The sequence below is a fragment of the Arachis ipaensis genome, chromosome B9, assembly GCF_059453495.1.
Source record: "Arachis ipaensis isolate K30076 ecotype BB chromosome B9, ASM5945349v1, whole genome shotgun sequence".
NCBI lineage: Eukaryota > Viridiplantae > Streptophyta > Magnoliopsida > Fabales > Fabaceae > Arachis > Arachis ipaensis.
In genome coordinates, this window is record NC_142444.1 from 145,144,542 (window position 1) to 145,158,574 (window position 14,033).

The 14,033-nt window shown below is 36.9% G+C and overlaps 1 protein-coding gene across 1 annotated transcript; it reads left to right on the top strand.

The window, feature by feature from the left end:
* The first annotated feature begins 5,937 nt into the window (after positions 1 to 5,937).
* On the top strand, positions 5,938 to 7,800 carry LOC107616449 (uncharacterized). Its single transcript, XM_016318408.1, has 2 exons — positions 5,938 to 6,670; positions 6,797 to 7,800. Exons 1-2 carry the CDS (start codon positions 5,938 to 5,940, stop codon positions 7,798 to 7,800), a joined length of 1,737 nt encoding a protein of 578 aa, XP_016173894.1.
* The last annotated feature ends 6,233 nt before the right edge of the window (positions 7,801 to 14,033 follow it).

Sequence of the window (14,033 nt, forward strand, 5' to 3'; positions counted from 1 at the left end):
AAAAAGCCACTGCACTCCAGAGAGAATAAGAGGAGAAAACTAGATGAACAATAGAGCAACAAGAGTCAAAGATAAGTTGGACAAGAGAATTGAGTTGATGAATCAGTGAATTGAGAGAATGATTCATCATGCAAGTTTAACTACTGAGCTATATATATATATATATATGTATGTATATTGAGTCTGTTAAATAACTGTCAGCAACTAACTTGCCTAACTTACATCTACATTTGGTATCTATTTACATTGTATTTCATATTTACATTTCAATTCATATATCAAAGTAGTCATATCATGTTACATAAGTTCTCTCTATGTTTTCCCTCCCAAATTCTCTCTAGCTCTCTCTTCATTTTGAATAATGACATTCAACTTCACAATCTGTGCTAGGGAATTAAATGATAGACAATATATTTTGGTTGATATTTTTTTCATTGTATTTATTTCTTTTCATTTTTCTATTTTATAGGATTTTGCATGCCTCAAAGTGGTTTTTGTCTGTCAAGCATGGGGCGACCAATCTCTTATAAAAGAAAAAGAGTAGTGACTTGGAAGGTACCAATGAAAAGGAGAATGCTTATTGTATTTGCTTTGTGCTTATGAATTGGTCGTTTGTTTAAACATTATGTTTAAGTCTAGAAACCCAAGTGTTGATCACCAACAATTCTTTTTAAAACATATTTTGTTGAAGGTTGCTATTTCAATTTTCTATATTTAATGTTTAAGACTTGAAATCTACTTTTTAGATTGTATAGGTAGACTTGTTATAGATATTGTATTTAATGAAATATTTTATTTTGTAGTAAACAATTTTAGTATATTTATGTTATGTACAAATAATAATAATTGTTCTAAAAAATAATTTGAGTTTTTAGAAAAAAAAAAGAAAGATAGGTTGTTAGTTACAATAAAATCAGTATAATATAATTTAAAAATGACTTAAGATTTTAGCGGCAATAACAATGCTAACTAAAAATATAGTTCTAAAAATTGAACCGGACCGATCAGTTCAACTGGATTAACCGAAAACCGGTCACTTGTTAATACGTTGTTGGTTTATGTAATTGATGCCGAATTTTGTGAATTGGTGTTAAAAAGAATGCGTGATACTGCTATTTTGTGTTGTTTGTGCTTTTGCATACTAAGTGTCTGATTATATATCTCAAAGAGTTTTTAGTGAATTTTGGATTACTTGTTTATGATGGAGATATTGGAACACTTAATGATGATTATGATTTATGATGAGTTGTGTCTTTGATTGGTTGAAAACTTGTTTGTTAATATTTCTTATGATAGTAGAACATTATGTGTATGTCACTGTGTGTTTTGATTGTTTTTAGTTATGAACTTTAATGTTTGAAGTTATTTGTGAACTTCTAATATTAAATTATGAATAATTTATTAGGTAAAATTGTGAAATTTTGAATTTTATTAAGTTAGAAATTGTTAAATTTATATATTTGAAATAATATATTGAATTTTTAATAATTTTATTTAATATTTAATTAAACCGGTTGAATTCTGGTTAAACTCCGATCGAACTAGTGAACCAATAACCTTACCGGTTTATTGACCGGTCTGATTCTCGCAACCTTGACTAAAAGTGAATAACATTATAATTTTAGAATTACTTTTAGTGGCCATATAAATTGTCGAGAAAATGACCGCATAAAGTTATAACTTTTAGCGGCCATTAAAATGGTCTTTACCGTCAATTGTATAATTGCCGCAAAAGATTATAATTTTTAGCAGTCATTAAAAAGGTCTTTACTGGCAATTGTATAATTGCTGCTAAAACCTTTTAGGGATAAAGCATAAGACGAATAATGTCTAATTGCCGGTAAATGTATTAGTGGCTATTTTTATTGCCGCTAAAAGCAAAATAAATGGCCGCTAAAAGTGATTTTTGTAGTAGTGAATAGATGGTCGCCTTTCACCGTCGTCGCTTTGTCCTCCATTGTCACTCCTTCATCAACGAGAATTGCAATTATTCTCTGCTTCCTTTTTGCGATAGTACCAACCTTGGTGTTTGCTCCTGGCACGGTCGACAATGACACCACTGCCGAACGCCGCTGCTGAAGACCCCACGGTAAGATCTTCCTCGTCAACTCGGTTCGTCATGATTGTTCATTTTTCTTTCATGATTGGTCGGATTCGTCTCAGCACCGCAGTTGGCCGTGTGTAACTTGTTGCCATTTTCCAGAGTTGTCTTGCTGATGTTGATTGCACGATCTGGAGATCTTGTTCCGCCTCCAGATTTGGATGTTCCAATTGCATATCTAGATTTTTGTTTCATGATTTGTTAGTTAGCTAGTGATTATTTGAAATTTAGAATGCTTTGGACGGATTGACAATTTGACATTGTTATTAGTTCTGGAGTTTGGTTTTATGGTTGCAATTTTGTTGTTTCCTTTTCTAATTCAACATCTTCTTTATTTGAGATCGGCTGATATGTGAATCTTGAATCTAAACTTGGATTTGTAATTTTCTTTTTCATAGAATTTTGTTAAATACAAAACACTGAAAAGAGATTTTGGATTTTCAATGAAAACCTCTTTGAAAATATGGATATGTAGTCCATTGATGAAGCAATGTGGTAAAATTTAATGACCATGCATATAAATGAAACTTGCATGCCAATGAGTCTTAGCTCACATGGCGTTTCTCCCCCTTCCCACCTCAAAGGGTTCAAACTCTAGAAATTGCAATTGAAGAAAAAATGTGGTAAAAGTGTGAGGAGTGTGTGGGTGTGTTGTGTACCTAGGATTGGGGGTTGTCTAATCCATTGGAGTACCTAGGATTGAGAGTTCTCCAATCCAATGACAAAAAAAAAAAAAAAAAACAAAAAAGAAAAAATAAACTTGCATAAGTTATGAATTTGTCATAATACTCACTAACAATGCCAGTTTGGATAATATCTGAGTTCGCCAAATCACTCTAAAAAATAGATAAAGTGTTCAATGAAAGCATAATTGAAAGAATAAGAATATAGAATAGAAAAGAATTAATGAGCTAAGAGATAAATAGAAAAAGATTAATTAGATAAAAAAAATAAAAAGGAGATAATTTTATAGAAAGATGACTCCCAAAAAATAAATTATGCCAATTACTAATTTTTTATCTGATTATATTTTTACTATTTCTATTTATAATAATCTATACTAACTAATAAACTATCACAATTAAGTTCGATTTTTTTTAAATGAACTAGTTCACCAGCCAAAAAAATATAACCAATTTGTCAATAACCAATTATTAGATCGCAGCTAAATACATCATTCCGTCACAATTTTTTTAATAGTCCTGCTACATATTTAAATTTTTTGTCAACTAAATCTAACCAAATTAATCATAACCCAACAAAATTCACTTACATAAAGCGCGTGTGAAATCATGCCATTTTTTTTTTATGTTTCTTTTTCTTCTTCTTCTTTGCATTCCTCCTTCAATGTTCGTATCCCGCATTCTCTTCCTCCTCCTCCTCTTCCTTCTTCTTTGCGTTTCTTCTCTTTTTCTTTGCGTTCTTTCTTTTTCTTCGCGTGTTTCATCCTCATCGTCGTTCTTTTATTGCTGTTATTATTGATGCATTTTATTTTATTTTATTTTATTTACCAAAGATAGGAGACTCGAACCCGCAACCTCTTAATTGAGTATGGGGAGACTATGCCAGTTGAGCTATTACTCATTGGCCTGCATTTTTTTTCTTTTCCTCCTCATCTTCCTATTGATTTTATAAAATTATGTATTCTTTTCTTCTTTGTTTGATTTTTTCTTTCTTTATTCTTATTAAGAGAATAAAAGAAGAAGATGATGAATAAGAAAAGAAAAAGATGAAAATGATCAAGAAAGATGAGGAAGAGGAGTTTTAAGTTTATGTAGAATTTATCAGGAAATAACACTGAAATTTTTTAATCGTTACACAGAAGCTTCTCAATTTTGATACCGAAATTTTTTAGTTGTGATACAAGTTTTTGAGAGAGTTATCATTAATTAATTTCGGTGCATTCTAAATTTAATTTCAGTGCATTCTGGATCTAAATAAGGTGCACTTTTAGTCTGAGCTTGTTTTCGGAATGCACCTCAATTAACTCTAAAATTAAATCTAGAATCCACCTCAATTAACTCAGAAATGCACCAAAATTACTTAATGCTTGCGATACACAAGCTCAATTCGAAAACAAGCACACAAACAAAGATTGAATCTTCTTCTTCGCGTGTTTTCTCTCTATTGTCGTTCTTTTATTACTGCTGTTGTTGCTACGTTTTTTCTTTTCCTCCTTTTCTTCCTAGTAATTTTGCAGCATTGATTTTTCTTTTTTTATATAATTTATTCCTGTTAAGAGAATGAAACAAGAAGAATTATGAGAAAATGAAATAAGAAGAAGATGAAGAAGAAGAAGAAGAAGAAGCAAAAGTTGAAGAGAAGGAAGAGGAAGAGTTTTGAATTATGCAGAACTTATCAGAATAATAATACACCGAAATTTCTTAACAATAATACATAAATTTCTTAGTTTTTACACCTAAATTTTTCTACAAAAGTACAAAAATATCTTCATTAATGCTGCATTTTTCTTCTTCTTCTTCTTTTTTTTTATTTCTTTCTTTCTTTTAGTTGAATGAATGTAGGTTCGTCCTCTTCCTAATAATTTTGCAACATTATGTATTTCTTCTTCTTCTTCTTCTTTGTTTGATATTTTTGTTTTTATTCTTGTTAAAAGAGTAAAACAAGAAGAAATTTGACAAGGTAAAACAAGAACAAAAAGATGAATAAGGAAAAAAAGAAGATAATAATGATGAAAAAGAAGAAGCAGCAGTAGAAGATGAGAAGGAGAAAGAGGAAGAGGAAGAGTTTTGAATTATGCATAACTTATCAAAATAAAATTACACCGAAATTTCTTAACAATAACACATAAATTTCTTAGTTTTTATACCGAAATAATTTTGCTACAAAAGCACAAAAATGTCTTCTTTAATGATGCATTTTTTTCTTCTTTTTTTTTTTAATTTCTTTCTTTACTTTTTCTATTATACATATAAGAAGAAGAAGGCGATGATGATGATATGGTCGTCATCAATACGAGCTATAACTCAGCATCACCCGTTATAGCTTGGCTTTTATGAGCTATAACTCAGTTCCGTTTATTTTCTTATCATAACCAATACCCAAACGGCACAACGATCATATACGTTATCAATCCCTCCGAGCCGACGTAAATGCTCGAACCGTAATTGACGAGAAGCTCACCATACAAAAGCAAGGTAAAGTATCTACTTCAGTAGGTTCAGAATACACAATATACTGACTTAAGCTTCAGAGTGCCTTTGCAGGTACACTCCCCCCCCTTTTTTCCGACGATCATATTCTCGCATCGCATCAGAAGGAGAAGCTCGGACTCAAAGGTTTGAACGATCAGACTCCAAGGATATAGTTCAGCAGTCATCCGTCATTAGAAGCCGACCTATTCTACAGGCAAGAACAATTGGCGCCCACCGTGGAGCCGAGGAAATAGATCTTTTCTGCTGGTCCCATTACTTCTTATCACATCCATGGCTGACGTGCCACCTCCTTCCCCATCTGAGCTTCTGCGGATGGTAACCGAAATACAGCAAGCCAATCAGCGTATGGCAGAGGAAAATCAAAGAATGGCTGCCCAAATCGCTGAACTGAATAATGCCCGGATCGAAAACAATAACGCTCACCAACATCAACAAGACGATGAAGAGCATCATTCCGACCCGTCCCACGTCTCGGAGACCATTCGAGTCGAGGGAGCCCAGCCTGAAGACGAAAACAAAGAGCCTGATGAGCTCGTAGGGCCCTTCACGCCAGAAGTAATGAATTTCGAGCTACCAAAAAGATTCACTTTGCCACTAACCCTCACACCTTATGATGGGCTTGGCGACCTGAAGAAATTTCTGAAAAAATTCTGATCAATAATGATCATTAACGGTGCATCAGATACTGTCTCATGCCGTTGTTTTCCGAATTATTTAGATGGTCCTACACTTGATTGGTTGTGTGCTTTGCCTGCAGGTTTTATCTCACGATTTCAGCAGCTGGCCAAGCTATTTGAAGAACACTTTGCTAGGTCTGTAATTTATCTCCACGACTCCAATTATTTGAACACAATCAAGCAGGGACCTAATGAAAGCCTGAAGGAATATATGACCCGCTTCACGAAAGTCGCTATCAATATACCCGACCTCCACCCCGAGGTCCATCTGCACGCAATCAAAAGCAGACTCCGACCTGTGAAGTTCCAAGAAACCATCGCAGTAGCCAAGCCGAAGACCCTTGCTAAGTTTCGCGAGAAAGCCAAAGGCCAAATTGATATCGAGGAGCTCAGACAAGCTCGGAAGTCCGAAAAAATATTTTATCGAGACGAGGATAAAACTCCAAGCGCTAAGAAAAATTTTAAACTAACCCCTCGATTTGATTCTTATACACAGTTTAACACCAAGAGAGAGGATATCATCAAAGAGATCCTCAATTCAAAGCTCATCAAGCCACCAAGGAAGGCCGGAACCTACCAAGATACCAAGAATGTAGACAAGTCCAAATATTGTGCCTTCCACCAGAAGCACGGCCACACCACCGACGACTGCGAGGTCGCGAAGGACCTCTTGAAGCGGCTAGCTTGGAAAGGACACCTTGACAAGTATATTGGCGGTCACATCCAAAAGCATACCACACCTACCTCAAAAAATGACTCATCCGAACAACTTCACCGAGGAAAGGAGAAGGCATCCTCGAACTAATACGAAAAGCCACGAGGTATAATTAATTGTATTTCAGGGGGATACGCCAGTGGAGGGCAATCAAATTCGGCCAGGAAAAGATCATTCCAAGCAATTTGCTCGGTGGATGGACCACAACGCGATACCGAAGCCGTGAACCAACTTCCCCAAGTAACTTTTACACACACAGACTTCGATTCCAGTATTCAGAACTTAGATGACCTTGTGGTCATTACCCTTCAACTGGGAGATCTGTTGGTAAGGAAAGTACTCCTAGATCCCGGAAGCAGCGCCGACGTTCTGTTCTACTCAACATTCCAAAAGATGAAACTCAGCGACAACATACTCCAGTCAACAGGGGGAGACCTAGTCGGTTTCTCGGGAGAAAGAGTTCCAATCTTGGGTTCAGTGTGGTTGCAAACCACACTGGGTGAGCATCCTCTTTCCAAAACATATGATATTCAATATTTAGTAGTAGATTGCTTTAGCCCATATAATCTTATACTTGGCCGACCTTTTGTAAATAAGTTCGGCGCAATTGTATCTACAGTTCACCTGTGTGTCAAGTTTCCTCTGCAGGATGATCAAGTTGTAACGATTCATGGAGACCATAAAGAAGCCCGCCAATGTTACAACATCAGCATGAAATTCCCAAATCATTCAAAGCAACAAGTCAACAATGTCGACCTCGGCACCAGCAGCTCGACACTAGCAGACTTAGATCCAAGAGCCAACTTTCTTGAACGACCTACACCATCAGATGACTTACAGAAAGTTTATTTCAACAATGATCCTAATAAATTCACTTATGTAGGTACATCAATCAGTGCAGCGGAGCTAAGGGACATCGCTGCCTTTCTACAAGAGCAAGCCGACCTATTTGCATGGACGCCTTCGGACATGCCCGGCATAGACCCACAAATCATCAGCCACAAACTAGCTATAAATCTGACCATCCGACCAGTACAGCAGAAGAAAAGAAAACTCGGCGATGAAAAGAAAAACGCATCCTTAGAAGAAACTCAAAAGCTAATCAACGCGGAATTCATCAAAGAAATCTGATTTACTACCTGGCTTGCGAATGTGGTAATGGTAAGGAAACAAAACGGTAAGTGGCGCATGTGCGTCGACTTTACCGACCTAAATAAGGCATGCCCAAAGGATTCTTATCCTTTACCATCCATAGACTCTTTGGTGGATAACGCATCAGGTTATGCTACCTTAAGTTTTATGGATGCGTATTCGGGCTATAATCAAATCCTCATGCACCCATCCGATCAAAGTAAAACGGCATTTATCACTGATTTTGGTAACTACTATTTTGAAGTTATGCCTTTTGGATTAAAGAATGCAGGAGCAACTTACCAACGTCTTATGGACAAGGTCTTCACCAAAAAAATCGGCAGGAACATCGAGGTGTATGTCGATGATATGGTCGCCAAAACAGAGACTGGCAAAAACCACATCGATGATCTAGCAGAAATCTTCGGCGAAATACGCCGCTACAACATGCGCCTAAACCCAGAGAAATGCGCATTCTCTGTTCAAGGTGGTAAGTTCTTAGGTTTTTTACTCACAAGCAGGGGCATTAAAGCAAATCCTGACAAATGCCGAGCTGTTGTCGATATGGTAAGCCCAAAAACAGTAAAAGAAGTACAGCGCCTCACAGGAAGACTTGCTGCACTATCAAGATTTGTACCATGCTTAGCTTCAAAGTCTTTCCCTTTTTTCCAAACAATAAAAAAGAAAAACAAATTTCAATGGAATGATGACTGTGAGAAAGCTTTTTCCAAACTAAAAATAACTCTCTCACAACCGCCGATTTTGCAAAAACCCCTCCAAGGGGAGGATTTATTCTTATATTTATCAGTTACTGATTGGGCGATAAGTTCTGCTCTTGTTACAGAAAGAAACAAAGTTCAGCATCCAATATACTTTGTCAGCAAAACTCTTCAGCACGCCGAGCTCAACTACCCGACAATAGAAAAGCTCGCCTTAGCCCTAATATTTTCGGCGAGAAGACTCTGATCTTATTTCCAGAGCCACGTAATCTATGTCCGAACAGATGGCTTTGTCCTAGAACATTCCATACACTTATCTTTCAAAGCCAGTAACAATCAATCTGAATATGAAGCCCTAGTCGCAGGACTCCGACTTTGTTTGGATCTCCGAATATCTGCCATAAAGGTATACTGTGACTCCCTATTGATTGTACAGTAGGTAAATGACCTTTTCCAGGTACGAGACCCTCTTCTTTCTAAATATCTACTGTTAGTAAAGGATTTAAGTTCAAACTTTTCAAATTTTGAAATACAACACATACCACGAGAACAAAACCATAGGGAAAACATTTTATCCAAACTAGGCAGCACACAATCCCACTCATCTACACTACATCAATTCACTATAACATCTCCAAGTGTAAGCCTAACAGATGTGTTAAGTGTTACACAGGAACAGGATTGGAGAATTGACTTCATAGAATATTTACAAAATAGGTCATATACCAGATTATATAGACAACAGAAAGAAGTTTCGCCCACAAGCATCTTTTTTCACGTTACTCAATGGAACATTATACAGGCGAGGATACACTTACCTGCTGTTAAAATTCCTTAACAAAGCTGAAGCCGACATAGCATTGGCCGAGGCGCATGAAGGAATTTGTGGAACACATACAGGAGCTCGGAGCTTAACATCAAAAATCCTCTGCGCTGGTTTCTTTTGGGACGTTAGGATTTTTGCCAGTAAAGAATTTTAATAAAACAGTCGCGTTGTAGATATAGTTTCTAAACCAACAAAAATCCCTTCATACAAATGTTTTGGTTGTCACAAGTAACAAACCCCTTTAAAATTGATAACCGAGTATTTAAACCTCGGGTCGTCTTCTCAAGGAACTGCAGGGAAGTATGTTCTTATTATTGGTTATGGAGATTGTAGAATTGGGGGTTTCAAGAATGAGGGATGAGTAATTTAATGACAAGTAAATTAAATGGCAATTAAAATAAATAAATAACTGTAAAGCAACTTTTGGCAAGGTATGAGAAATTGGAGGTCCTATCTTAGCTATCCTTATCAATGATGATGATGGTTGAATCTTAATTCCACTTTGTTAACCTTTACTAAAGCAAAGGAAGGTCAAGGGACAAATTGGTTTGATCTTCGAATCCTATTTATTTCCTAAGAAAAGATTGAGATTATTGAAGTTCAATTCAATTGGCAAGATAACAATTATCAATTATGCTGTTGAATTGGATAAATCCTGAGTTACTGATTTCTTAACCAAAACCAAAAGGAAAAAAGTAAATCTACTGGAATAAAAATGCCTTCAGATGGGAAGCAATAATCATGTAAATAAAAGAAAGCAATAATAACTGAAATACCTCAAATAATATTAATTCAAAGAAAATCATAACATGAATGTAGCATAAGCCAATTTGGCAACATTTGTAGATACGAATAAAAGCATTAAAGTAAAAGTAGAATAGAAACATAAATTAAAGTAAATATTAAACCTGGAATGAAGAAACGAAGAAATCCTAATCCTAATCCTAAATCCTAAGAGAGAAGAGAGAACCTCTCTCTCTAAAAACTACATCTAATCCTAATAATTGTGAATTATGAAAGTTTGTCTATGAATGGATGCAATCCCCCACTTTATAGCCTCTAATCTGTGTTTTCTGGGCCGCGAACTGGGTCGAAAACAGCCTGAAAATCGCTGGAGAAGAATTCAAACACGCTGATTTCCGTCATTGCGACGCGGCCGCATGGAGCACGCGGTCACGTCGCCTAGCGTCAGGGAAACTATGGCATATTATATATCAAATCGAAGCCCCGGACGTTAGCTTTTCAACGCAACTAGAACCGTGTCGTTTGGACCTCTGTAGCTAAAGTTATAGCCGTTTGAGTGCGAAGAGGTCAGGCTGGACATCTTAGCAATTTCTCCAACTTCTTGTATTCCTTCCACTTTTGCATGCTTCTTTTCCATCCTCCAAGCCATTTCTGCCCTATAATCTCTGAAAGCACTTAACACACATATCAAGGTATCTAATGGTAATAAGAGAGGATTAATAATAAGCAATTATAAGATCAAAGAAGCATGTTTTCAATCATAGCATAAAATCAGGAAGGAAATATAAAACCATACAAATATTATGAATAAGTGGGTAAAGAGTTGATAAAATCCACTCAATTGAGCACAAGATAAACCATAAAATAGTGGTTTATCACCGACGTTGAAACATGATAGCCAAAACAAAGTACAGACTTGCGACAATTGTCAAAAACATGCACCAATCATACACATGCCTGCCGAGCATATTCATCATTCCGATGTTACTTGGCCTTTCAACCAATGGGGGCTGGATATCCTCGGTCCATTCCCAACGGCACCGGGCCAGTTAAAATTTCTCATTATTGCAATTGATTATTTCTCAAAATGGGTTGAAGCCCAACCTTTAGCTAGGATTACATCCCAACAAATGATTTCTTTCGTTTGGAAAAATCTTATTTGCCGTTTCGGCATCCCACACCATATAATCACTGACAATGGTCGCCAGTTTGTCGATCAGAAATTTCAAACTTTTTTGCAGAACTTTAAAATCAAACAGCATTTTGCTTCGGTTGAGCATCCTTAGACAAACGGATTAGCCGAAGCAGCAAATAAGGTCATCTTACATGCACTCAAGAAGAAGTTAGACGACGCTAAAGGACTCTGGGCTGAATTAATACCTGAAGTTCTTTGGGGATATAATACAACACCTCAATCAGCAACAAAAGAGACGCCATTCAGACTTGTCTATGGCTCTGAAGCGATGATACCACTAGAAATCTCGCAAAGCTCTATCAGAACTAATCTCGGTAGTCACGATGAAGCTCAAAGAGCCGAGTTAGATATCATCGAGGAAATAAGGGATATAGCAACACTACGACAACGTGCAGCGCAACAGGCAATAGCTCGGCGGCACAATAAATCGGTAAGAAGCCAATCATTTCAAAAGGATGACTTAGTACTTCGTAAGACAGAGAATGTTCGGAAACCACCCTCCCACGGAAAGCTCGCAGCAAACTGGGACGGCCCATACCGAGTAACACAAGTCCTCGATAACGGAGCATATAAGCTAGAATCTCTAAATGGTACAATCCTACCTAATACTTGGAATGTTTCCTCCCTTAAGAAATTTTATAGTTAAAAGTCAGGGTCAGGCTTGTACTCTTTTTCCTACTACCAAGATTTTTTCCCAAAAGGGTTTTTCTTGGAGAGGTTTTAACGAGGCTAGCCTACATGCATCTTTGTATTCAAAGGTCTAACATTTTACTGTACATGACAAATGAGTTTATCTTATTCTCCTTAACTAACGAATTATACTATCAGTCATCTTCATTATTAAACGATGCCATTCTATCTATTGTTCATAAAGTTCCAATGACGAAAATACTCGTCTAATCACAATCTGCCTATACTCGGCAATCATATTGTACAAACGGAAATATTCCGATCAACTGAGCAATGCTCTTTCCAAAACAAAAAGCAACTCTAAAATATGCCACATAATCAAAGGCAAACAATCCTGAAATCCAAACAACACAATCCAAGTTCAAAAGCATCACATACTACTATCTATTACATCTACAGCAGCAAAGTATTCAAACAAGCATATAAAGTTTTATAAAACGAAACATAATCATAAACAGAACACATTAAACATTATCAGCCTCATCTTCGGCGTCACCATCATCCTCGACCATCTTGCCATCACGAACAATCTTCCCAGGATCCATCTCGGACAAATCCACTTCTGGTGCCAGAAACTTTGCTTGTAAGAGAGCCGTTTCAAATCCTTCAACAAACGAATCCAAAATCTCATCACCTTTCTTTTTCTCCATTTCCTTTAGCTGAGCGGTTACTTCAATCAACCGAGTTTGCACGCTCGCCAAGTCAGCCTCCTTCTTCTTCAAATCCTCAACATCATTAGCGTAATTGTCTTTGGTCTCTTTCAACTACTTTTCAACATCAGCCAATTTAATCTCCAGCTCAGCAACGATACCTTTACTCTTACTTAACTCTTCTTTTATCAGCGAGTTTTTCTCCCTTTCAACTATCACCTCCTTATGTTTCAACTCCTGGCTACGACCCAAACTTGCTAGCCTCAGGCCAACAACCTACAACACACCATCACAAAAAGTTAAAAATCACTGCCCCAATAAAATCAAAATATAAACAACGCCAGACAATTACCTGCATATACTGCCCGATGGCCGTTTCCCCAACCTCATTAGCCAGAGACACATCGGCCGAGGATTGGCAATACTCATCTGCCACAACCATATAAGGATAATCCCTCCCCCATACTAATAAACCATCACTCTGATCAGACATCTCATGAAGCTTTCCATGATTAATCATGAAAGCCCAAATTTCTTCCAAAGGAACCCCCTGCTCTTTCACACCAGAATCTTTTGATAAGACCACCACGTCTGACTTCCTCTTCTTCAAAACCACTTTTGTCCGAACACGAGGGGGCTGCGTAACTTCTCCAGCCACAACCCCTTTTTCTCGGTTATATGATGACACTTCCTTCTCAAGATTTTTATTTTTAAATCGGCACCTCAGGGATGCAGCTGAAACTCCAGGATATTTACCACCTGCAAAAACACACCATATGTTACACATCCATAGAAGAATAATATATACATCACATAAAACCCCAAACTCACCCAAATACTCCAACACAGCATCCTTATTTTCTTCCCACTTGAGTAACTCATACATAGATATCAGCTCTTTACGATCAATATTTTCAACCAAGAACTCAATCAAACAAACATTCCTCGGAGATATGACCTCGGGACCGAGTATATTTTGAGGTTCCAAGCACCACCACAATGGAAACCTCTCGGCCAAATTCTCATCAATATAAAAAGGGAAGTCCTTTTTCGAACTCCTAACCTTAAGGAACATCTCCTTAAAATTCTTAAAAGAGGATTTATACAGCTTGAATATACCAAACCCAGGGGTGCTATTCAAATTTATCCAGCCTCCCTTCTACACCCCCCTTTGCTTGGAATAAAGAAAAAACAGATCCACTGATGGCTTCTCTTCAAGAAATTCCATCAGAATCTCAAAGGAACGGAGGAACGCCCATCCGTTCGGATGAAGCTGAGAAGCAGCACAGTTTAACTGTTTCAAAACCTGGCATTCAAACTCTATAAAAGGCAGCCTCACTCTCAACTCTTCTAAGACACAGCTATGCATATAAAAAAATTCGAACCCCTTCCCACGATGGTAAACCCTA

What these genes read in the sequence shown, in the direction of transcription:
- LOC107616449 (XM_016318408.1), top strand. Translation starts at nt 5,938, where the DNA reads ATGATCATTAACGGTGCATCAGATACTGTCTCATGCCGTTGTTTTCCG. An exon ending in CCTTGACAAGTATATTGGCG is followed by an intron (nt 6,671 to 6,796) that starts GTCACATCCAAA and finishes ATTGTATTTCAG; the next exon opens with GGGGATACGCCAGTGGAGGG.